Source organism: Eumetopias jubatus, unplaced genomic scaffold (assembly GCF_037043125.1).
Source record: "Eumetopias jubatus isolate StellerSeaLion01/CBP00866 unplaced genomic scaffold, mEumJub1_p1.0 scaffold_10, whole genome shotgun sequence".
Lineage (NCBI taxonomy): Eukaryota > Metazoa > Chordata > Mammalia > Carnivora > Otariidae > Eumetopias > Eumetopias jubatus.
Window position 1 is genome coordinate 50,258,423 of NW_028274816.1, and position 24,474 is coordinate 50,282,896.

The 24,474-nt window shown below is 53.1% G+C and overlaps 1 protein-coding gene across 1 annotated transcript in view; it reads left to right on the forward strand.

Moving 5' to 3' along the window:
- SIPA1L3 (signal induced proliferation associated 1 like 3) overlaps window positions 1-24,474 on the forward strand; it is a 222,560-nt gene that overhangs the window by 171,894 nt on the left and 26,192 nt on the right. Inside the window, exons 13-15 of the mRNA XM_028090625.2 lie at window positions 7,230-7,354; window positions 12,471-12,589; window positions 14,250-14,677. Of these exons, the coding sequence (XP_027946426.1) occupies window positions 7,230-7,354; window positions 12,471-12,589; window positions 14,250-14,677 (672 nt within the window). The remainder of the gene's footprint in view (window positions 1-7,229; window positions 7,355-12,470; window positions 12,590-14,249; window positions 14,678-24,474) is intronic.

Genomic DNA, 24,474 nt, shown 5'->3' on the forward strand with positions numbered 1-24,474 from the left:
AATTATAGGTTCACAGGAAGTCACGAAGAAATGTGCAGGGAGCTCCACGAACCCTTCACCCAGCCTCCCCCATGCAGATAGCAAAGCAAGGCATTGACATTGGTATAGTCCATAGAGCTTATTCAGAATTCACGAGTTGCAATGGACACATGTGTGTGGTGAGTGTGTGTGGCTCTGCAGTTTGGTCACGCGTGTGCTGCTGTCTAACCACCACCACGATTTACACACTGTACCAGCACCTCAGAGCTCTGTCCTGCTACACCCTTCCCCTCCCCCATCCTGAATCTTGGGCAACCATTAATCTGTTCTGCATCTCTAACTCTTGCTATTTTATAACTGTTATATAAAAAGAATCACACAGTATACATCCTTTGCAGATTCTTTTTTACCCAGCATAATTTCCTTGAGGTTCATTCAAACCATTGTGTGTATCAGCAGTCAGTCCCTCATTGCTGAGCTGTGTTCCATGGTGTGGAACTAGCCTAGTACGTATAACCAACCATTTGCCCATCAAAGGATATTTGGGTGGTTTCTGGGCTTGGGCTATTACAAACATTCATCCTCTGACCGTGCATGAAAATGAATTTGTCTTGCCCTGGAACAAATGCCCAAGAATAAAATTGCTTGCCAAGATACGGAAACATCCTAAGCATCCATTGACTGATGATGAATGGATGAAGGAGATGTGATATGTATACACGCAGTGGAATATTAACCAGCCATAAAGAAAGGAAGTCCTGCCATTTGTGACAACATGGATGAACCTGGAGGTTATTACGCTAAGTGAAATAAATCTGACAGAATAAGACAAATACTGGGTGGTGTCACCCAGAGAATCAAAGCAAAAAGTTGAACTCCTAGAAAAGACAGAGTAGCGTGGTGGTTGGCTGGGGTCTGGGAAATGGGGAGATTTGGGCCAGAGGGTACAAAGTTACCAGTACAAGATGAGTAAGTTCAGAGGACCTAATGTACGTGTAGGCGTGGTGTCTTGTGTTAATAATTCTGTGCCGTGCATTTGAAATCTTCGGCATTGTCCCCCAAAACAGGGTAACTCTGTGCCATGAGAGAGAATGCTTGTTAACTTGACTGTGGTTATCACTTCGCTCTGTGCGCGTATGTATATCAAATCGCCTCGTACACTTGAAACATATCACAGTTTTATTTGTCAGCTATGCCCCAGTGAGGCCGGGGGCGTGGTGGGAGCGATGCCTCCGAGAGCTTCTTGCTCAGCACACAGAGGACAGCGTTACTTGAGTGAATGGGTGTGCTGACTATTCTGCAATGCACAGAGAAAAGCGCTTAGGGGGGAAGAAAAAAGTACAACTGCTTACCATGTGGTAAGTCCATTTTTAGTTTTAAAAGGAACTGCCAAACTGTTTTCCAGAGTGCCTGTACCATTTTACACTCCCCCCCCCAACCCCCGGAAGTGTATGAGTGATCTGGCTTCTCCGCATCCTCGCCAGCGTTGGGTGTCCTCCCTGGTTTTCACTGTAGCTATTCTGATAGGCGTGTAAGGAGATCTTGTTTTGGTTTTAATTTGCATTTCTCTAATGGCTGATGGTGTTGAGTATCTTTCCGTGTGCTTATTTGCCAACTGTATATCTTGAGGGAAGTGTCCGTGCATGTCTTTCGCCCATTTTCTAATTGGATTCAACATTCTTCAGCTTTGGAGAGTTCTTTGTATATACTAGACACGAGTCCTTTGTCAGCCATGTGATTTGCAAATATTTTCTCCCAGCCTTTAATTTGTCCTTTTGTCTTTTTTTTTTTTTTTAGTCCTTTTTTCTCCTTAATGGTCTGTAGCAGAACAAAAGGTCTCAGTTTTGATGAGGTCCAAGTTACATTGTTTCCCCTCTTACGGTTCACGTTTTTAGTATGAAGTCTAAGAACTCTTTGCCTAGACCTGGGTCCTGGAGATTTTCTCGGTTTTTTTCCTAGAAGTTTTATTTATTTATTTTTTAAAGTAGGCTTCCACGCCCAACGTGGGGCTTGAACTCACAACCCTGAGATCAAGAGTCGGATGCTCCATGGACTGGGCCAGCCAGGTGCCCCTAGATGTTTTATTGTTTTATATTTCACATTGAAGTCTGATTCATTCTGAGTTCATTTTTGCATAAGTGAGAGGTTTAGGTTGATGTTACTTTTTTGGCCTACTGACAGTGTCCAGTTTGCTCCAGCACCATTTCTGGAAAAGGCTCTCCCTCTTCCATTGCATCACTCTTACTCCTTAAAGCGAACGATCATTGGAAGGGGAACTCAAGTGGGCACATTTGTGTGGGTCTGTTTCTGGCTCCCCTGGTCTATTCTCTTGAGCTGTATACATGATCTCAGTGCGTGCTCCCAGGGACTCCACAGGTGGGTACTTAATTATCCCATTTTACAGAGAGGAAATTGGCTCAGTGGATCCCCTTGGTCAGGGTCACTCTTCCAGGAAGTGGCAGAGTTGGGACAGGAACCCAGGCCCATGCGATTCTGGAGAGAGGACATTGACCCAAGCAAAACCTGTCCTGCCCAAGGACTCTGAGCTTATCCTCCAAATCAGGGTAAAATACATGGTCCCTTCTGGAGTCCCCGGCCCACAGTGACACTTCATCTCGTCAAGATCTGGGTCCCAAGTTTGGCAAAAGGATGCTAGCATGGTGCATCCCCTAAAACTTCAAAAGTGTCTTTCACAGCTGGTCATCAGCCTGTGGTACGAGGCCCGGGAGCTGGCCAGGACGGCCGCAGTGGCCTTTAGCCTCAGCTCCTTTCCCTTTTCCCCTCCGCATGGCCCCCTGTGACATCCTAGAACCTGTGTGAGCCCGGCCAGACATTCCTGCCCAACCCTGGACATCCCCCACTCAGGACTTCTCTGTCTCCTGCTGTCTCCAGTGGGCTGCTACTTGCTGAATTCATCAAGCTTTTAGGATTGTGGGGGCCCGTATGCTCAGAATTTGTCCGAGGCCCATCTTAGATTCACTGGGAGACGAGGTGGTAAGATGGCCTGCCCTTTATCAGCCCCGTGAGTGTGGGCCAGTGGCTTTACCTCTCTGCACCTCGAGTTTGCTCCCATGTAAAATGTCTATCCCTCAGCAGCACTGAGAATCTTCATGGAGGAAAACCCTCTAGAGCATTCAGAACAGTGCCTGGCACACAGTAAGTGCTCCTTAACCTTGATGACCATTACTGCCCCATGCAGCACCTGTCCTGGCGGCTGGGGGACGGAGGCTGGTGGATGCTGTCGGTTGCTGTCCCCGTCCTCAGGAGTTGACCACCCTTGTTCGCAAAGCGAGCAGACCACCAGACTTCGCATGGAGCGTAGGACAGAGTAGTGTGCCCAGCTCAGCAAGCCTACAGGGCTGGACTAGACCCTAGACGTTTGCTCACCAGACCCCCTGGCTGGCTTTTTTTTCTTTTTCTTTTTCTTTTTTTCCCGTTTTTCTCTGCCAGCTCCATAAAGAGTGGTACGTTGGTGAGGAGGCATTTGACCGCAGGTGACAGAAAACCTAACTCGAGAAGGCATGAGGCACTAAGGACATATATCATCACATAGTAGGTCCACAGGTGGGGTGGCTTCTCCAGGGAAATCCTGAGGGACCTGGCTCTACTTGTGACCCATGATAGCTCTTGGGGCCCCAGGCAGAATCAGTGCCCTGCAGAAAAGGAGGGAAGAGCTTCTCTACATTTTTAAGAGTAAAGGAGCCAAGTCATTTTGCCTACCCCTCAACCAACCCCTGGCGGGTCACAATGGACCCACACGACTGTCTGCAACTGTCAGGATTTACTCAAGTCACGCGGCTGAGCGATGGCCGCCACTGCAAAACCTGGGCTTCACCAGCAGAGACCAGGAAGGTTGATGGTTGTTGGCCTGGTGGCCAGTCATGGCTACATCATCCATCCACCCTCTCCCTGGTCATCTGGGAATTCACCCATGCGTTGTGCCATCAGTCCATGTAGGAGACTGGCAGAGCAGGCTGGAGCACTCCCCTCCGGAGAGGCTCTTGCCCACATTCACGTCTGTCTTGGTACTTTCCTCTGTGGCCATAGAGGAAAATACTAGGCTCAAAGCCAACATCCCGGCAGCCAGACCCTGCTGACACTCCCTGCAGGCGCTCCCTGCCTGCCTCCCTGGGTCAGTCAGCGCGGCAGCTTCTGCCTGACGATGCCTGAAACTACAGTGAGTTTCTCACCGAAACCCAAACCCCTTGTCTCTAACGTGATGTCATCTTCCAAGAAAAGATAGAAGACATTAACATTTCTCAGATGAGCTTGACGACAGCGCTGGTCTTCACTTCTTCTGGGGATTTTTGCCCAGAGCCGTGCATGCTAAGAGACCAGCAGGTCCAGATTTCCAGTCAGCTTGATCAGGCCTTGGCCGTGATCTGCACCCCCAAAGAATGGGCAGCATACACCAGTCAGTTTATTACATCAGGCTAACAAGGTTCGTTTGAGAATTATGAGACTGCACAAAATACAGGTCGTCTTCATGGAGAACAGTAGCTGAGCGGTGAAGCCTGCTGAAACACTTCCAGCTACAGTCTGTCAGTTAGGATTAGGTTTAGCTGCCTGAGAGAGAAAACAGTGACTCAGACAAGACAGTTTCTTTCTTTCCCCTATGTTGTCAGAGACCCCGGCTCCCCCTCACCCGTGCCCCGCCAACTGTGGCCTCTTGCCTCCCGGTCTTAAGGTGGCTGCTGGAGCTTCAGCCTTAAGGAGGAGATGAGGCAAAGGCACCTACAGCACACTTCCAGAGATTTCCTGGAAGTCACATGCGACGCTCTTATCTCATTGGCCAGAACTGCAAGACAGCCTGGAAATGCAGTCTGTTAACCAGTTATATTGCAGCCCCGGATACGGCCGGGGTTCCGTTACCGAGGCAGAAGCAGGGAGTAGAGACTGCGGGAGCCTCCACTCAGACCTTTCTCTTTCCTCTGGCTGACCCCAGCGGCCACTGACGTTGTCCTTCAGCACTCGGGATTTGATACAGACATCTTGAGAAAATGGAATAAACACATCAACACTTCAGTTTCCCGCCGTGGTGGAGCCGCATTATACCACGCAGTTGGCTGACCGATAAGTCAGTATTGCAGATTGTTTGCTTTTTCTTGTTTCGGCCCTGTCTTCCTTCCCTGGAGGAATTAGAGGTCAGGGTTTGGGCAGGTGGGGAGAATATGTGTTCTCTTGGCAGATGGGTAGAAACAGAGTTTCTCCTCCGGAGCAACCCCTCTGCTGCCCGGGAGGTGGTGAAGCCTAGGGGTTCAGAGTTAGTCTTTCCAGAAATAGCTGTGGCTTTAGGCTGGCAGGACGACCCTGGAGTTGCAAGTATAGACAAAAGGAACCAAATGGGGAAATCACAAAATCAGCTCTATTAATGGGGACTCAATTAAGTCTTCCCAAGTACGGGGCCTGTGTCAGTGGGGCGCTTCTGGCTGCAAGTAACTGAAATTGGGCTGGCTCAAACACTGTAGGAATGTGTTCTCCCACAGAAAAGGAGTCTCAGAAGGAGGTCAGGCTCGGGGCGCCTGGGTGGCTCAGTCGGTTAAGCGTCTGCCTTCCGCTCAGGTCTTGATCTCTGGGTCCTGGGATCGAGTCCCGCATCGGGCTCCCTGCTCTGCAGGAAGCCTGCTTCTCCCTCTCCCACTCCCCCTGCTTGTGTTCCCTCTCTCCTGTGTCTCCCCCTCTCCCCGTCAAATAAATAAATAAAATCTTTAAAAAAAAAAAAAAAAGTAGGTCAGGCTCCGGGCAGGGTGAATCCAGCATTTCGGCCACAGTATCAAGGCCCCCGTCCCGCCCACCTCTTGTCTTCTGCCCTCAGCGTCAGTCTCATCCTCAGGCTGGTAGCAGGAGAGTGACAACAGCTCGTGGTGTTCTGTCTGGACCCAGCAATACCTAGGTGAAGGAGAGCAGCCATCCTTCCTCGTCATGTCTCTGAGGAACCGGGAGACTTTTCCCGGAAGCCCTCCTCAGCGCACTTCCCCCGTGTCGGTCACAAACACCCAAAAATGTCAGTGACTTAAATCAGCCAAGGTGTATCTCGCACCCACACTACAGCTCCACTGCTGGTTGGCAGGGGACCCCTGGGGACCCCGGCTGCCGGGGTCACTTCCTTCACAGCTCATTGACAAGACCAGGCCCAGACCCCAGTCCTGCTGTGCGCTTGCCAAGGGGAGGGCCAGCCGTGTTTTCTGAGAGTCTTTATAACTCTCACATCCTTTCACGTCACATTAGCCAGAATTGTATCCTTTGTCCTGAACCAACCCCAGGTGGGGAGAAGGGTTTCAGTCATGACTGGCTCTGATCTGAGGCGGAATGGACATTGGAGGCGCCCTAAGGATTCACTCCAGGGTGTAGAACCAGTGCCCCTAGGACGTGAGGCCACAGGAAAAGTCTTCTGCCGTTTCCTTCCCTAGATCTCAGCCCTCCCTGCGAGTGTACAGAGCCAGCCTCCAGGAGAATCTCTGTCCAGGAGATAACTTTGGTATTTCATCCACCCTGCAACCCTGTGAAGTAGAAAATGTCATTATCCCATTTTTCAGATGGGGAAACTGCAGCTCAGACTAACGAGCACTCGCCTGACCAAGGTCACAGAGCTAGTAAGGGATGGCACTGGGCTTTGAGGCCCGCTCTGCCTCATTCTGGAGCCTGAGCATATAGCTTCTCTCCTGCAGCTCCTTCCTCCCACAGGGGGACAGGCACAGAGTTCTGGCCTGTTGGCACGTTGTCACAGCTGTGTGTGCGTCAGCCTCAGGCCATGCGTGGGGGACACAGGACATCAGTCGGTCTTTTGAGGAAAGGCCTACTGCGATCGCCTCTTGACAGTTGAGGGAAACTGCAGCTCAGGGCGAGGAAGGGACTGTCCCTGGCTGAGAAAGAGGCCAGGCCCCCTGTACCTACAGTTGCTTTAGCCCTGAGACAGGCCTGGAAAGTGGGGCTGCTAACAATAGCTCACCCCGTTTCACAGCCAAGAAACAAGACCCCTGAGGAACCTATGGGTAGGGCCTCCGCCCTAGTGGCTTCTGCCCCGCCTTCCCTGGAGGACCCTGCATGGCCCTGCACTCCCTGGCGTGCTTCCCAGGCAAGACTCATTCCTGACCCTCCGCTAATAGCACGTTTCCAAGATTACTCATCTAGCCTCCCCTCCTCGCGAAGCCTCCAGTGTATTTAAAACCCACCAGTGAGCAAGTCTCCGACTCAGGTGGTTTTTGTCACACCAGCCCCTCACCCTGTGCTTGCCTCCCACTCCCCTGCAGGTATGCAGCCGCCCCACACCCACTGCTGTCTTTTGATCCCCACTTCAGCCACGATGGGATGTCCAGCGACTCCTCCTCGGGCGGCCTGACCAGCCAGGAGAGCACCATGGAGCGTCAGAAGCCAGGTAGGGCCTCCCCAAGGCCGGCTGTGCCCGCCCGCCTTGCCCCACAGGAGCTCTTCTAATCCGCCAGGTGACACATCTCCTCCTGTCGGCAATGGGTAGAACCTAAAAGGAAGCTGTTGGAGCCACACACGAGATGAGGGAAGTCACCCAAGAGAGCAGCAGGGACCAGTGAGCCTGATCCTCCTCCATCCAGGCAGGGCATCAGCAGATGGCACTCCCTCGAGAGCCAGCGTCCAGATGTGTGATGTGGGGGTGGCGACCTCCCGGGGAAACAGCTGAAAATGGACCAAAAGCTATGCCGTCAGGGGAGCAGAACCAACTGTGTTCTGAGGCTTTTCCTTACATAATCCCTCCGGTGCTCTCTTCCCACTGCTGTGGATGTACAGCCGATGCCGAGGGCAGAGCCCAGATCCTGAGTGTCTGGAGTGACAACCTATCACGGAGTGAATGCCCCACGCCCCACACCCGGGGTGAGAGGCCAAACACGGCCAGCCTCTAGAATCCCCCTGGGCTCCTGCCAGTCAGCGCCCCCAGAGGCCCCCCTGCCCTGCTTCTCACAGCCAGACTTAGTTCTGCCTCGTTCTGCATTTGATGTATACGAAGCAGACCCCTGCGGGCTACGTGCATCATGTGTGCGTGTCTGGCTTCTGTTGCTCAGGATCGCCCTCTTGAGCATCGGCCACATGGTCATACGGAGCAGTGCAGTTTCTGAGGCATATTGCACTGTATGAATGACCCACGATGTATTACTCCGTTCTGGCGTTGATGGATATTTGGGTAGTTTCCAGTTAGGGATGGCGTAGAATAGTGCTGTTGGGAATATTCTCGTACCTTCCTGTGCTGAGCACACGCTCACACTTCGGTAGCGTGTCTGCCTGGGAATGGAATGGCTGGGTCACGTGTTGAACTTTGTAAGAAGCTGCCACACCTTTTCCCTGGGTGACAAACCATGTCACACTCCTGCCAGTGACAGAGGAGCACTCTAGTTGCCTCGTGTCCTCACCCACCGTTTCACTTCGGTCATTCTAGAAGTGAGCGCCTAGGGGCATCGCCTTGCAGTTTTAATGTGCATTTTTCTGGTGCCTGATGAGACTGAGCATCTTCTCCTCTGTTTATTCTCTGTATGATGATTAATCATGAGCATGTACACTTAGATGAATATTTGACATATAATTTCACACAACAAACTTGTAGCCCCTCCGAAGCCTGAGAACTACTAGATGTTTGGGTGGGTTCAAAAGAAAGAAAACAAATGAAGTGTCAGAGAGCATTGACATTTGGAGGAGGGAGACATGGAGCTGTCCTTTTAGATGTTCAAGAATTTCCAGGCAGCTCCAGGGAATGACCACGTCAGCACGTCACCAGCTCCCTCAGGCACAGTGGGGCAGGGAAGAGCTTGCATGTCCCAGGATTAGTGGCCTGGGAATTCCTTGGCACCCCAACCCCCGTGGTTCCCTTAAACCAGGGAAAATGGTTGAACTTCGGGCAAGCAGGTCACCCTCCCGACCTCGCTCTCCCTTCTGCTGCCCCTGGGGCCTCCAGACATGGCTGGCTTCCCTCCTCTGCACAGCCCTGCCTGCCCCTGCCCGCCCTCTGCGCTCTCTGCTGCAACACACACAGATCTGCATCTCTTTCTCCCCGCCCCGTTCAGAAAAAGAAAAGCGTTGTTTGGAGATCTCATGACACCAAAGTGTAAAACGGGGAGGACATTTTTCCAGTGTTCACCCAAATAGGGTGTCACGGAAACTTCCTTCCCTTCTCTCTCCTTTCCTCAAGCTTGGTTCCCCCTTACTTCCTTGGGACTCTGTTACAAGTTGACTTAACACCAGCCCCCCCCCCCCCACAGAAATCAGGGCAATCTGTTTAGAAATCGTCCTGAAGCCTAGAATTTGCTCAAGACACAGAGACAAGGTAGTTCACGGTGGGGAGAATCAGACACCATGACAGACGTGGAGAATCGCCCAGATCAGATGATAGTAATCCTGGGACCAGGAGTATGATTCTGCGCACGTGTTACATGCCCAGTGCTGTACTAGATACTCCCCATGCCCTCTTATTTAATCATCTCAGAAATGTGACAGAGTGGGCACTTTTGACGGCCCTGTTTTAGAAATGAGGAAGATGAGGCCCAGGAAGGTTGTCACTGGTCCGAGGTCCCTGCTGGTGAGAGGCATGATTGAGATGGAACCAAGACCTGTTGGCTGCTAGAACCCCTCAGCCCCCAGTGTCCACAGACACCACCCCCAGCCCCTCACCTGCCGGGCGTGAGCATTTCTCAAGCTTCAGAACACCCAGGTTGGGAAGGTGGCCCCTGAGTCACCAGCTGCCCCGAGTCAGCCAAATGCACGTCTGTCGCATGACAAGGGAGATCATTCCAGCAGGTGAGCCAAGAGGTCACCAGGGGCTGGTCCAGAGAACCAGTGAAGGGCTCAGTATCGGGGCCTGCGAAGGGCAGAGCCGAGGACCCTGGGGCAGCCCAGGAGGAAAGGAATCTGGCCCTTCATCCCTCCATTCATTTGACATGTCGCTAATGGTAAACACCAGGACACACAGTGGGAGCCAGATAGTGACGTTCCCTGCCTTCTTGAAGCCGACAGGCTGGTGGAGAGATGGACAACAGACCGGCATACAGTGATAAATGAGCACCATGAAGGCTGAGTAACAAGTGGAAACTATAACACAGTGCTGAGAGAGATGAACAGGTTTCGGGGGAATCTCTGAGCAAATCACATTTCAGGCGAGGCTGGAAAAATGCGAAGGAGTCCGCTGGGAGGAGAACATTCCGGGGAAAGAGAATAGTCAAGTATACTGAGGTAGCAGCTGTGTGTAGGAGGAGCGGTAAGGAGGCCGCTGGAGAGGTGGCGGAGGCTGAAGTCAGGGAGGTGACGGGGCCAGAGCCTGTGGGGGCACTTTGTCCTTTGCTCAAAGTGGAACAGGAGCTCGGTCCTTCTGAGCAGATGAGGGATGGGACCTGACTCAGGTGTTTACAGGGGCCTTCTGGCTACAGATTCTTGTAGGGCAGGGATGCAGGTGAGGGAGATGGGCAGGTTCTAAATACGGTCGTTGGAAGGTAGAGTTGACAGGATTTCCTGATCCTCTATGTGGATATGGGAGACAGGAGGCAAGGGTGATACTGTGGAGCCACGTGGATTGAGTAGGAGAGACAGTGAGCGATGCAGATTTGGGGGGAGATAAGGAGTTGGCTTTGGCCTTGTTCAGCAGGGGGCGTTGGGAGGCAGCCACGTATACGAGTCTGAAGTCAGGAGAGGTCTGGCCAGAGATGGAAAGATGGGAGTCACTAATGTTATAGGTGGTAGTTGAGGGTGGATGCGGCTGCTGCAGGCTTGGCTTTCTGTAGAAACGTGGTCTCCAGAATGATCTGGCCACCTCCCAGGAAACCAGTACCTGCCGGGCCCGTGGGAGGCTCTCCAGAGGTAGAATAGGTAGACGAAGTGGGCAGCCTCCCCACCACCACATGGACAGGACACCCTTGACTGTGCCAACCAGGCTGTTCTCTGCGGTGGCCCTGAGTGCCCCGCCCAGTGCACCCAAAGCAGGAACCTTCCCTGGCAGGAACAGGGACCCACAGTGTACTGGGGCTGCCCTGGAGGCAGCAGCCTATGGTCTTGAACGGCTCCAACAGGCCCTGTGGGAAGTTCAGAGTCAGCCACATGACCTCGGTGGTGACCTCATTTGTCCCAGCTTCAGGTCCCTCCTCTGCGGTGGACATCCTGTCTCTCCTTCCTGCGTAGTATGAAGGTCCAGTGAGATCACCCCTGCCCATCCCTCTCAGCACAGGACCCAGCCCATCATTAAGAGAATGATGATTCCTGTTTTGCAAACACATACTCTCCACTGTTGCTAGTGTTGTTCCCTGTTGGGGAAACAGAGAGAGAGGGTGCAGAGGTGGACAGCACAAGTCTGAGGCCCTTTCTGTGTGACGTTGGACCAGATACTTAACCTCTCTGAGTCTTGACATTCTTCATCTTTTGGAAGTCGTGTAATATCCACCTTGCAGTATCATTGGGAGGACTTGGCAAGGTAATGTGTGCAAAGCAGTTCTGATATTACCTAACACAGGTCATGTGCTTAATAGTCATCTTTATTATCATTAATTTCAATACAGCAGTGATCAAAAGTGTGGGTCCTGGGGTTATACCACCAGGGTTCCAGTCCTCTGTCCTCTGTCAGTGCATTTGTGTTTGGTAGATATTAACTAGTCCTCCCTTGGAGCTGTACATTTTTTTTTTTTTTTAAGGTCAGTTGCAGAGTTGAAGCACATTGACTACCTGGAAATGTAGACTCATTTACACCCACACCAGCTGTCCCAATTTTAAACCTATCCTACCTGGTTCCAACAGCAACTCCACTTGTGGAGTTCTGTCCCAACACAATCCCACGCTTGCTCAAGGCTGCACGTAGAGGGAAAGCCACGCAAACATTGTCGTAAGGAAGAATTAAAAGTAACCTAAATGTCCATCAGTAGGAAGCTGGTTTAAAAAGTGACATCCATTCACATGATGGAATGCTATACAGCTGTTCAAAACAAGGTAACTTTATGTTCAGTTATGTGACGATGTACTATGATGCTATAAAGTAAAAAGCAAGTGTGAGTATAACATAAAGTGAAAAGTCACATTGTAGGAAAAGGCTGTGTGTGATTCCATTTTGGTTTAATAAAATAAGTTAGCACCTTTAGCCAGCAAAGGATTGCTACCTTGTGTACATAAAGAACGCTACTCGCTGATAAGATAAAAGACATCAATCCCATGGAAAAACAGGAAAAGGAAATGAACAGGTAATTTACAAAACAGAAAATTCAAATGGCCAGTAAGGATGAAAATGTGCTCAACCTTCTCTGGGGGTGATGATGGAAGGGTCCTAAGGCTTCAACGAATTAACCCATGTAAAGCACTAGGATAATGTCTGGCACATAGGAAGTGCCTAGTAAATATTACTGAGTGTTGTTCTACCCCAAGACATAAGTTGATGGGGTCATGGTCCTGTGTGAGCTGAGCAGAGGGGTGGGACCATTTTTAGGGCCAGATTCCTCAGGTGGACTTGGGCCAGGCCTGCGTCACCTCTAACCACTGATGTGTCTCCTGTCTTCCTGCAGAGCCTTTGTGGCATGTGCCCGCCCAGGCCCGGCTCTCAGCCATGGCTGGAAGCAGCGGGAGCAAGCACGCCTCCAGGCAGGACGCGGCAGGCACAGATTCCCCCAACAGGCATTCCAAAGTGAGTCTTGGCCCCGCCTGCCTAATCCTGGGGATCCAGGGCCTCAGGAGCCGGCTGCCTTGCCTCCCTGACAGCTGTGGGCTGGCCAGTTCCATCAGGGTGTGGGCCTCTGAAAGCCACACGTGAGCACGTCCTCCACCTTCGCCTCCTCCGCTCTAGCAGAGGGGCTGTAACTGCTTGGTCTGGAACCAGCCAGTGAGCCTCTTTCCACATGGTGATTCTGGAACCCAGGCTCGCTGTCCCTTAGGGCCTCAGAGCCCTCTGCTAGGTCCCCGCCTCTTTCCAGCTGATTGGGGTGGAAGCAAGAGAGAATGGGCTGGGAAGCCTCTATGGCCCAGGCCTGGAAATGGCATAAATCATTTCCACTTCTATCACATTGGCCATTGCGTATGAAAACTCCATCATGTGGCCACACCGCAGTGCAGGGGAGACTGGGAAACGTAGTCTGGTGTGCCCAGGAAAAGGAGGTGGTTTTGGTGAGCACTCGGCAGTCTTTCTGCATCCCTTCATTCAGCAGGAGTTTGATGGGCACTTACCACGTGCCAGGCCCTGGGACCACAGTGGTGGAGGGGACAGATGAGCCCCTGTGCTCACAAAGCTGACATCCCAATGGGGGCACCAAGCAGGAAGCAGATGAACACACACGTTCTGTAACACCAGGAACTGGTCTTTGCTGTGAAAGAAACCCAAAGTCCAGTTCAGGGAAGAGAGAGCATCAGGCGCTGCTGCTTTAGGGTGAGGTGGTCAGTGGGGGCCTCTGGGGAGGGGACTGAAGCCCTGAGTGAAGTAGGGGGCAGTCCATGAACACACCTGAGGGGAGAGCCTTCCGGGAGGAAAGAGCAGCAAGTGCCAAAGCCCTGAGGTGGGGGTAGGCCTGACCCCCGCAGAGGACAGCAAGGAGGCCTGTTGGGCTGCAGCAGAATGATCAGGCGGGAGCAGGCAGATGAAGTTAGAGGCCAGAACATGGGGCCAGACTGCACAGAGCCTCAGGGAGGACTCTGGCTTTTCCCGCGAGTGAGATGAACCACGGGAAGGTTCTAAGCAGGGAAGGGACGTGAAATGGTTCATGAAATGTTCACAGCCTCCCTCTGGCTGCATATAGGGAACAAACTGGGAGCCAGAGGACCAGGGGGGAGGTTGTTGCCATGGTGAAGTGGGAGGTGGTTGGTGGTGGACAGGCCCAGGCTAGAGCCGTGGAGGACCAGAAGTGGCAGGTCCTGGGTCCCCTTTGAAGGTGCAGGCCACTGGATTTGCTGTGGGGCTGGACATCAGTGTGAGAGCAGAAGCAGGGTCCAGGGTGACTCCAGGACTCTCTCATGGGGCGGCTGACAGGATGGAGGTGCCTTTACTGAGGCGGGGAAGAAGCGGATCCGGGAGGGAAGGCCAGGAGCACAGCTCTGTATGCGTTGAGCTTCCGCTATGGGCGGCACCTTGCACGTGTAAGGTTGTGTATCCCTCTGAGCAGCCCCATGAGGCGGGGTTATCACCCACCCAGCTTTACAGATGTGGAAACTGAGGCACGGGAGAGCTATATCACTCACCCAAGTTACCATGGCCAAGAAGTGAGGGAGCCAGAGCTTAGGTGTGGAGAGGACACCAGGAGGGGAGGTCCATGCCCCAGCTATGGAGTCTAGGATGACACACTTGTCTCGCCTTCCAGGGGGAGCCTCCGTACTCCAGTCACTCCAGCAGCAACACCCTCTCCAGCAATGCATCCAGCAACCACAGTGACGACCGCTGGTTGGACCCCCTGGACCCCCTGGAGCCAGAGCAAGACCCCCTCTCCAAGGGTGGCTCCAGCGACAGTGGCATCGACACCACCCTCTACACCTCCAGCCCCAGCTGCGTGTCCCTGGCCAAGGTGCCTCGGCAGGCCAAGCCGCACAAGCCCCCGGGAAGCATGGGCCTCTGTGGGGGCGGACGGGAGGCCGCCGGGCGGTCCCACCATGCAGACAGACGGCGGGAGGTCTCACCGGCCCCTGCAATTGCTGGCCAGACCAAGGGCTACCGCCCGAAGTTGTACTCCTCAGGCTCCAGCACCCCGACGGGCCTGGCAGGGGGGAGCCGCGACCCGCCCAGGCAGCCTAGGTAAGCCACTGCTCCTTACCCAAGTCCTTCGGGGAGCTCTGACCACCGTCTGCATCCCCCCGCAGTCCCGACAGTGGGGTTCCCCTCTATAGATACAGGCTCGCAGATGGATGTGCTTACACACTAGTTTACTTCCGAAGTCGGGAGGCACGTGGACCACCCACTACTGCCCATCGTTCAGCCCTGAGGTACCCTGCGTGGAAGGAAAGAAACCCCTGGCTGTCTGCTTCATCTGTCTGTGGTTCGCTCTGACCCTCTGTCTCTCTTTCCTTCTCTCTTTGCTTGAGACTAGTGGTTTTATGCTTTCTGAGGGTAACTGAATGTGTTAGGAGTGCATTTGGCTGATGGTAACAGGACATCTGACCCACAGTGGCTTAAACAAAGAGAGGTTTCCCAGAGGGCAGAGCCAGGCTAGGACAGCAGCTCAGGGAGGGCCTCAAGGCCTGGACCCCGGGTCTTCCTGTGTCACCATTCTTATCATACTGGCTGCGGCTTCCTCGTCTGACATGGCCGTGGTGCCTGTGGGGGGCATGGAGCTAGAGAACAGAGGAAGATTGCTTCTTGTAGCTCCCTTTCTCTGGAGAAAGCAAAAGCTTTCCCAGAGCCCTTTGAGCAAGCGGTGTCGCGAGGAGGTCTGAAAGATCACAGGTTAGCCTTCCAGCCCCTGGAGGGCCATAGAGCATAGACTACAGGATCCCGCTCGGAGTTTCTGATTCAGTAGGTAAGAGCGGGGCCTGAGAATATGCATTTTGTTAAGTTCCTGGTAGATGGTGATGCTGCTGGTCCGGGGACCATGCTTTGAGAACCACTGGTGGCCAGGTAGGCAGGGGAGTAAGTGAGAAGGAACTGGCATTGATGAGCCATCAGTCTGGGGCCTGGACCACGTACGCTTTGAGCATCAGATGAAAGCCGCGAACCATGTCCCAGAAGAATGCACGGAGGTGGGAAAATGCTTCTGCCCTCACAGGGCTCACGTGGTTCTGGTATGTGTGTCCTCTCGAGGTCTGTGGTCCCAGGCAGGGATTACGGTGCTGCCGTCCCTGGTGCAGACCCCGGAGGGGCCAGCCCAGGACCCTGATACAGGGGGTCCTCCTCTCCTTTGGTTTCCTGATGCCTTTGCCAGTCCTCAGACCTACGGCCTCTCTACACACAGGACTCCTGCCCCCAGGCAGTGGCCTCAGGCCTTGACCACAACCTACAGTGGCCTTTGTCTGTGTCTCTGCAGAAATAGCTGTTTTTTAAAAGGCGACTCAAAAATGCTCCAAACAGTACTTAGCCTGTGTGTGAAGCGCTCTGATGTAGTCTCGTCTGTTGAGACCGTGAATACATCTCAATACCTTCTTAAATGATCTCATGACTTAGCAGTGGTTCTCTGACAGATTTGGAAACCACCGTGTTTGAGTCCCCAACCTCCCTGAGTCAGGGGTCCCTAAAGGGTGAAGATGGAGAGGGTGCGAGTCCCAGTGAGCTTACTTAGCTCCTGGCTCAGCCCACCTCCCCACACAGTCTAAACTCTCAGACTTTTGATCACCTCCTTCGTCCATTCATTTACCCATTTGTTTCACTCACAGATATTTCTTAGGGATCTGTTAGGTCACAGACGCTGGGGTGGGAACTGGGGAGAGATACTGAGCAAATGCAGACGAGTCCCCCAGCCCCTCTCCTCGCCCGTATCCGTTGAGGGAGACAGACGACAGGCCATCACTGAGACAAATGTCAAAGTGCGCCCACCCAGAAGGACTCTGCACCAGGAGAGTCCTGGGTGCCACGGGGGTCCCAGGTTTCAGCTCTCCTAGTCCCTGTGCTGGACATGGGACCGTGTAAGTGAATCTGAGCAAACTGTAGGGTTTTGAAATCTGTGATATAAAGGCAGCAGCGCTGGGGAGTAGACTGTGGCTGAAGCCAGGGGGTGGGTATAAAATTACCCTGTGTCTGAGAGAAGGATTTGCTGAACCCAGAAATGAAGGGAATAAAATGGGAGAGGAGCCCACTACAAAAGAGGGGCCTGTGGTTGGGAGCGTTGATTTGCATACAGACAATTGATGCTAATTGCAAATCATTCTTATCTACTCATTAAGCTGCTTCCCGAAGTTTTCTCCTAGGCAACCAGACTCTAGTGTGGAACAGCATTTCCCAAAATGGGGTGCTCGAGGTGATTTGGGTGGTACCGGAGGAAAATGTGTTTTTTTAAATGGACATATGCTTGCTTTAATGAGTGTTAGGAAAGTGTTCCCCACCCATTCCCTGCTTTTACAGATAGGGTCTTGGACAAGCTAAAGAAAATTAAACGAGTTGATTTAGAGAAACATCTGCCTGGTAGATGAGAGGATGGACCTCCACCAGGGTTCAAGCCCTCCCTCTGCCTTGCCTTGGCTGTGTGGCCTTGGGCAAATGACTGAACTTCTCTGGGCCTCAGTTTCCTCGTCTATAAAATGGGGGATGCATTGCATGCCTCTACCTCCTGAGGATAACGTGAAGACTGAATGAGCTGTTTGTAGGGCCCTTAGCACAGTAGTGGGCAGTAGAGCCTGAGCTTGCTGTCATTGAAATCACAGGGGATTGTTCTAAAACGAACTAAATCAGAATGTTTCTCTGGGGCCATGCCTATCACAGGCAGTGCTGGGGACACCACAGTGACTTGAGACAGCCCCAGGCCTGCCCTCTCAGGGCTCAAAGTCCAACAGGGGAGACAAACCCTTCCCCAAACAGTGGAAGCCTGTAGTGGGCAGGGCCCGGGTGAGGGAAGCACCTGGGATGTGGGAGCCTAAAGGAGGGGCCAGACCCCATTGTGGAAGGGGCTTTCCTGGAACAGGAGGGTAGAGTGTCCCAGAGAGAGAAGATGTGCCAGTCCCACTGCGGGCCCCACTCTGCTGGCCCTCCCATGAGCTTACCATCTCCGCAGGGGAACCAAGTTCCCAGACGGTTGCTCGGCACCTGCGCCCCGAGAGGCCCACGCACGCCTCCACTGTCAAGGCCCCAGGCCGCCCACCGGCCTTGTGCACCCACTGCCATCAGTCTGCTTGTTTGGGCTGAGCTGCAGTGACAGCCTGCTGCCCAGCCTCGGCTCCTCGAGGGCAGGCATGCACACTCCATAGCTGCCCTTGGCTCTACTTCCCCAGTACTTTGTAATGGAGCCCCCCGTGTTTGTTCGCACAGCAAGTGCCCCATGTGTGCCCAGCCCCCTGCTGGGTGCCGCAGGCACGCAGGGCCCCTGCTGTCCTGACTGACCAGATACCACGGAGACAGCAGGCATAGAACGATAAAAGTAATGACTGGATTGTGCTAGGGGAAGGCCTGGGGAGAGATGACCCACTGGGGTCGGAGGGCGGATGTGGGGCAGGGCTGGAGGGAAAGTCTGACCTATAACCTGAGGGGCAAAGGGAGTTTCTGTGAGGTGGGGTCATTTCTGCCGAAGATAAAAGCAACAAGGAGGAGGGAGCAGGTGAGTGGTTTCTGAGGGGCTGATGATATATTCTTGACCCAGGATACAGTTATGTGGTCTTTGCTTTGTGACTATTTCTTAAGTTACATGTATATGTTTTGTGCACTTTGCTATATATGAGCTGTGTGCAATTAAAAAAAGAGAGAGAGAAAGGGGCACCTGAGTGGCTCAGTTAAGCATCCGACTCTTGATTTCAGCTAAGGTCATGATCTCAGAGTGGTGAGATCTAGCCCTGCATCAGGCTCTGTGCTCAGAGGGGAGTCTGCTTGAGATTCTCTCCCTCTCCCTCTGCCCCTCCTCACTCTCTAAAATAATAAATAAATCTTTTAAAAAGAGAGAGAGAGAGAGAAAGGAAAGATGGGATGTGGAAAGGGTGTCCCTATGAAAGGGAGCAGCATGTGCAAAGGCCCTGAGGTGGAAAGGAGGGTGGATGCCATCAGGTCACTAAACCACAGGCTCCTTGGCTCAAGGGTAGAAGCTGAGGGGGCAGCTGATGGTAGGTTTTTTGGGAGGAGCCAAACCACGCAAGGCCCTGTCAGCCACATTACAGAATTTGGATTCCATCCTCAGAGCTATGGGCAGCAAACAAAGGTTTCAGCAGCAACGATAGTAGAGGCAGATTTATGTTTTGAAAGATGATGCTGGAGATGGGACTGGAGGCAGAGCGTCAGGGACGGGGCTGAGGCTGAGATGAGTGAGAAGGAAGGGACCTGGACCAGAGGACAGAGCAGCTGTGACAGTGTCAGCAAGTGGCTTTGCTAGGACATAGGGAGGGAGGCACAGGTCCGGGACGGTGCCAGTGAGCTGAGAGTCGGGAGGCTGCTGCAGACAGGGAGTGGTAAGCTTCTTAAGAAGAGAGTGGGGCAGGCCCAGCCCGAGAGGAAGGTTATTCTCACCACTAAAGCACCCGCTGTGTGCCGGCGACTTCCAAACATGGTGACGTGGCAGGGAACAGAGGTGTTTCTCTTGTGGAGCTGACATTCTCCCGGAGAGAGAGCAAGACAGACTGACAACTGAGCAACCACGTGATCTCACTATGCCGGGGGCTGATAAGGTCTGGGGAGAAAAACCCAACAGGACGGAGAGCCAGGAAGGCCTCTCGGAGGAGTTGGTAAGGGATTGACCCGAGCAGAGGAAACAGCAAATGCCAAGACCCTGAAGATGAACTCATTTGCAGCGCTCAAGAAATGGTCAGGTGGCCAGAGAGGGGGGAGCAGACAGGGCAAAGGGGGGAGAGTGGCAGGAGGTCGGTTTTGCAGGGTAGGCCAGAGTCCCGTTCTGGGAGGCTTACCGACCACGGTCAGCCGCTGCAATTTGGCTTGGCTCTGAGGGACGTTGGGAGCCATGGGAGGAGTGCGAATGCATGATCTGACTTAATGTTTGAAAAAGATGACTCTGGGGGCGGGGGGAAGATTACTCGGGACAGTTTGAAGGATGGAAGGAATTGAGTTCGGCCTCAAAACTCGGGGACTGCCAGGAGACGGGTGGGCCGGGCCAGGCCAGGCCCGGACAGGGAGACACCCGCCCCCTCCCTCCTTGAGCTGCAGCCCTGCCACGGGAGCCTGTAGCAGCTTGTGCCCATCGATGATTGCAGGGACTTCGCAGACGCTCTCCCCAGACGTTCGTCATGGGAGCCTGGCTTCCAGGCACATGGCCAGGCGTCAGCACCCGCTGTGGGCACCGCAGTGGGCCAAGTGATCCCAGGCGGGCAGGCACCTGGCCCCCTGCCCTCTCCCGAGGCAGCACACGTTCCAAAGCTCCCTGGGTTTCCAGAGCAATTTGTCAGAGCTGTGAAGGGGCACTCAGAGGCCCTCGGCTCCACGGGGAGCTGCCACGGCCAGGCAGGAAGCACGTGGATTTGCTTCCCCAGGCTAGGCTGGGAGGGAGTCCCCGGGATACCATTCTGGGGACACGACCCTTAAAGGCAATGCGAGGGCCTCCGGATCCACCGGGGTCACGCATGCCAGAGACCCACTGGGAGAGTCACAGCCTGGGCGTGGAGCCCAAGCTCTCTCAAGGAAAGTGGGGAGCAATGCAAAGGCCCCAAGGCCAAAATGTTTCTAGCTGGAAGGAGCTTCCCCACGGCTGGAGCCTGGTGAGTGGGAGGAGCTGAGGGCAGAGGGGGCAGGCCAGGTGGCGTGGGGCCTCCTGGGCAGAGGGGAGGACTCTGACTCTACCCTGAGTAAGGCGGAGCCACAGAGAGTCCTGGGCAGAAGAGGGCTGTGATCCGACTCAGGTGTTCACAGCCTCCCTCTGGCTGTGTTTGGTGGGGGGTGGGCAGGAGGAGGCTGCTGCTGTGATGGGGGGCATGGGGTGGAGGTGATGAGCACTGATTGGATTCTGCATCAGTTTGACCCCATATCTTACCCTGGAGCATAACTCCAGCCACAGGCAGGGACTGGTTCAACTCTCAAGGCTATGCCAGACTATCAGGCCGAGAGGGCAAGGTTGGTCCAGCAGTTAAGGCCAAGCAGTGAGGGGTACGGGGGTGAGCAGTGTAATTTCCAGGACTCTGGCCTCAGACTGCCAGTGTCCAGATCACAGCTCCACAGCTGTCCCAACCTGTGATCTCCGACAAGCCTCCTTAGTTTCTCTGAGGCTCAATTTTCTCATCTGTAAGATGGGGTTAATAATAGGATCTGTGGTCTCTGGCTGCCAGAATGAACCAACATCATGCATTTAAAGTACTTCGCACGGGGCCTGAGACGGCGCTGGGTCCAAAAATATCCCCCTGCTGCTAGGTTTCGTTTGCACTTATCACATATTTATCGTGACTGCCGTTGTCCTTGAAAGTACAGGCTCGTGGTTAAAAGGAGGGTCTCTTGAGCCAGACTAGGCTTGCATCCTGGCTCCATCCCTTACCAGCTGCATCATTTGAGGCAAGTTACTTCATCTCCCCGGGCCTCAGTTTCCCCACTCAAAACCTGGGGCTGGTGGTAGCTCCTGCCCCGTGGGCTTGCCAGGACGATTAATGAGGGGACGCCTGGAAGATGCTTAGTGCAGGGTCTGGCCATGCTCACGGGCTCCGCATAGCCAGCGCCGTCCCTACCTCCTAAAGGCTTGTCACCCACCCGGGGCCACCCACCAGGACTGGAGTATTGCACGTGTGCATGCAGATCTGGCTTCTCCAGCCAGCCCATGGTTTTTTCAGCCTTTTTCGGAAGCCACAAAACCTTTTCCTCACACAGAATCTGAAGTGTTCCCTGAGACCACACAGATAAGCGCATCGCCTCTCCGGGTGCAGATGGGAGTGCAGGCACACCACATCCGGTCGCAACTTTGCACACATGACCTCAGGCGGTGGTGGTGCTGGTCCCTTGTTTCTCGTTTCTCAGAAGAGGGGACAGGCTTGCTGAGGGGAAGGGAGCCGAGCTAAGGTCACAGTGTGTCGCTCAGAGCTGGGGTTGGAACCCCAGGATCAGGTGAGCGCTGCAGCCCGCGTTCTCGTCCACCGCACGGTGCTGCCTTATTTTTCAAGTCCTGGCTGAGGCCCAGGGAAGGCACCTGTCCATGTCAGTGCTTCAGAAAGGGATAAGTAGGTGCGGTTAAAAACTCCACCCCGGACTGGGCACCCGGGCTCATCGTCCACGGATGTGTGGGAAGGGGCGCCCACCTCAGGGCTGGGTCGAAAGACAGCATATTCCGGGGGATCGTTCTGTGTTGAGGCCATACTGTGTGCAAAGGACCATCTACTCCTGAGTCTTGGAGAAGTTGAAGATAGGGACACAGTCCTGGGCATGCCTTTGGCTACAAGTAACAGAAAAGCCCAGCTCAGCTGAAGCAAGTCTGTTCTCTCACAGAACGAAGTGCCAAGTTAGGGAGGGCCCCAGGACTGGGTAATGTATTGACTCAAAGACCTAAGGTCTTTCTCTGTTTTGTGTCCTGCCTCCATCGGCCCACGGGCTGGCTCCCCTCCATCTCAAGGTGGCAGTCCTTCACCCAGGTAGTCATGGTGTCCAGTGGAGGAGAAGGTGATGTTCTCTGCAAGTGTTTTTTGTTAGCGAAGAAAGCTTCCCCGGAAATCACCCAGCAGACAACCCATAGACACACTCCCTCACGTCTCACCAGCCAGAAATAGGTTACAGACCCACCCATACCCCTCCCAGCAAGTGGCCTCACCCAGTCAGGACTTGCCCCCAAGCCTGGGTGGTGTCAGGTCACCTCCCTCAAGCAAGGGATGAGTAAAATCAGCCTCTGTTTACAAGTTGAGGGGGGATTAGGCCGACACCCACAGTGTCCGAGGCAGCGCCTGAGGAGGGTCCAGCCCATCTCCAAGGAGGCAGTGGATGGAGCCTGCTGGTAGAGGCAAAGGGCGTTTGTCTTTTCCCCTTCTTTAATCATCTCTTGTTTTTTCAGCTCACGAAAGCTGAACGAACGTGTCTGATGGCCAAGTAGAGAAATGTAAAAAGGTTAAAATCACTAGCGATAGATTCATAGAGTGGACCCCCTGTGGCCATTAAAGAGAGGGGAGCTTGTGTGGACTGACATGGACAGATCTACAGAATATATTAAGGTGAAAGCAGGGTGCGCAGCAAGCTTATCATACGTGGCCATTTATTTTACAAAGAAAAGCGGGAGGGGCGCCTGGGTGGCTCAGTCTGTTAAGCATCTGCCTTTGGCTCAGGTCATGATCCCGGGGGGTGGGGGGGGGGGTCCGGGATTAAGCCCCACCTGCATCCCGCTCCCTGCTCTCTGGGGAGCCTGCTTCTTCCTCCCCCCCGCTGCTCCCCCGCTTGTGCGCTGTCTCTCAAATAAATAAATAAAATCTTAAAAAAAAAAAAAAAACTGTGGGAACCATACACACTCCCTCTCACACCCGTGTGCTGTGTGTGCCCAGGCTGTCTGCTGAAGAAAGGATGAGTCTCGGTTGCCTCAAGCGGGGAGACCAAGGTGTCAGGTAGCGCTGCCTTTTTACCCTGTGCCACCGGGATGATTTCATTTGACTCATATTCTGCCCACGTTCCCCTCATTACTCCCTCCAGAGATAACCAGTTTGTGCACACTCCCCCAGAGATTTTCCTCCAGACCTGCACCAGCCCAGTTCTTTCAAGCATTTTTGACCATTACTCAGAACAGGGAAAGCACTTTACGTTACAACCCCGCATGGACATCCAGAATGAAGTTTCACAAAATGCTTATCCTTACTTACCTCACATCCTGTACACTGATGTTTTTTATTCCTATCTGTCAGGCTTGGGGGTTTTTTCTCCCCTTAATAATGGTCAAGAGCCAGTAAAATGGTTTAGTGATCCACAGTTGGGGAAGGAAGCAAAACTACGGTTGTAAGAAAGACAAAACAAAAAAAGAAAACAATCCTGCACTCCATGTGCATATATAAAAAGAAAGAGCAGAGTCATGCTTTGTTTCCCTGCCTGTTTCCACTCAGACATCTGTCCTTGTTTATAAGAAACCTACCTCATTCTTTGAACTGGCTGCATCATTTTTGTTTTGTTTTATGTTTCGGTTTTTTTAAAGATTTTATTGAGAGAGAGTGAGAAAGAGAGTGCGCAAACCAGGGGACGGGCAGAGGGAGAGGGAGAAGCAGACTCCCTGCTGAACACTGCACAGAGCCTGCCAGAGAGGTGCGGGGCTCCATCCCAGGACCCTGGGATCATGACCTGAGCTGAAGGTAGTCGTTTAACCAACTAGCCATCCAGGCGCCCCGAACTGGCTGCATCATTTTTGGTCATCAGGATGTGCTTGGAACCTCTATTAATCCCCTGTTAAAAGACACCCAGGCCAGGTCTAACTTACTTTCTTTTTTTTTTTTTTTTTTTTTTTAGTTTTTATTGTCTTAAATAATCTCTACAGCCAACATGGGACTCAAACCCACTGCCCTGAGATCGAGTCACATACTCCTCCTACCAAACCAGCCAGGCGCCCCTAACTTACCTGATTACACACAGCACTACGGTAACCATCCTTGTATGTGCCCACAAATACTTGTGCAGGCTTTTGTGTGGCACAGATTTCTGGGAGGTCAGATGTTAGACATGCTACTCATCCTTCAGTTCTCTGCTCAGGTGCCGTTGCCTCCCTGGGGAGGCCTCCTGATCACCCAGAGGTCCATTCCTGGTGTTATATGCTCCCTGGCTCCTTGGGCATCCCCCCCACCAGTTTGTAACCGTGGCCCCATTAATAGATGTTGCTAAATCTTAGAAAGCATATCTAGTCAGAGCTTGCTTCTTTTAATCCAGTCTGACAATCTTCTGTCTTTCACATCGGGTGTTGAAACATTCACATTTAGAGAGATCGTTGATAACAATTGAATTTACATTCCCCATTTTACTATTTGCCATATGGTTACTCTCTTTCTTGCTGTGTTCTTCCTTTTTTTTTTTAAGATTTTATTTGA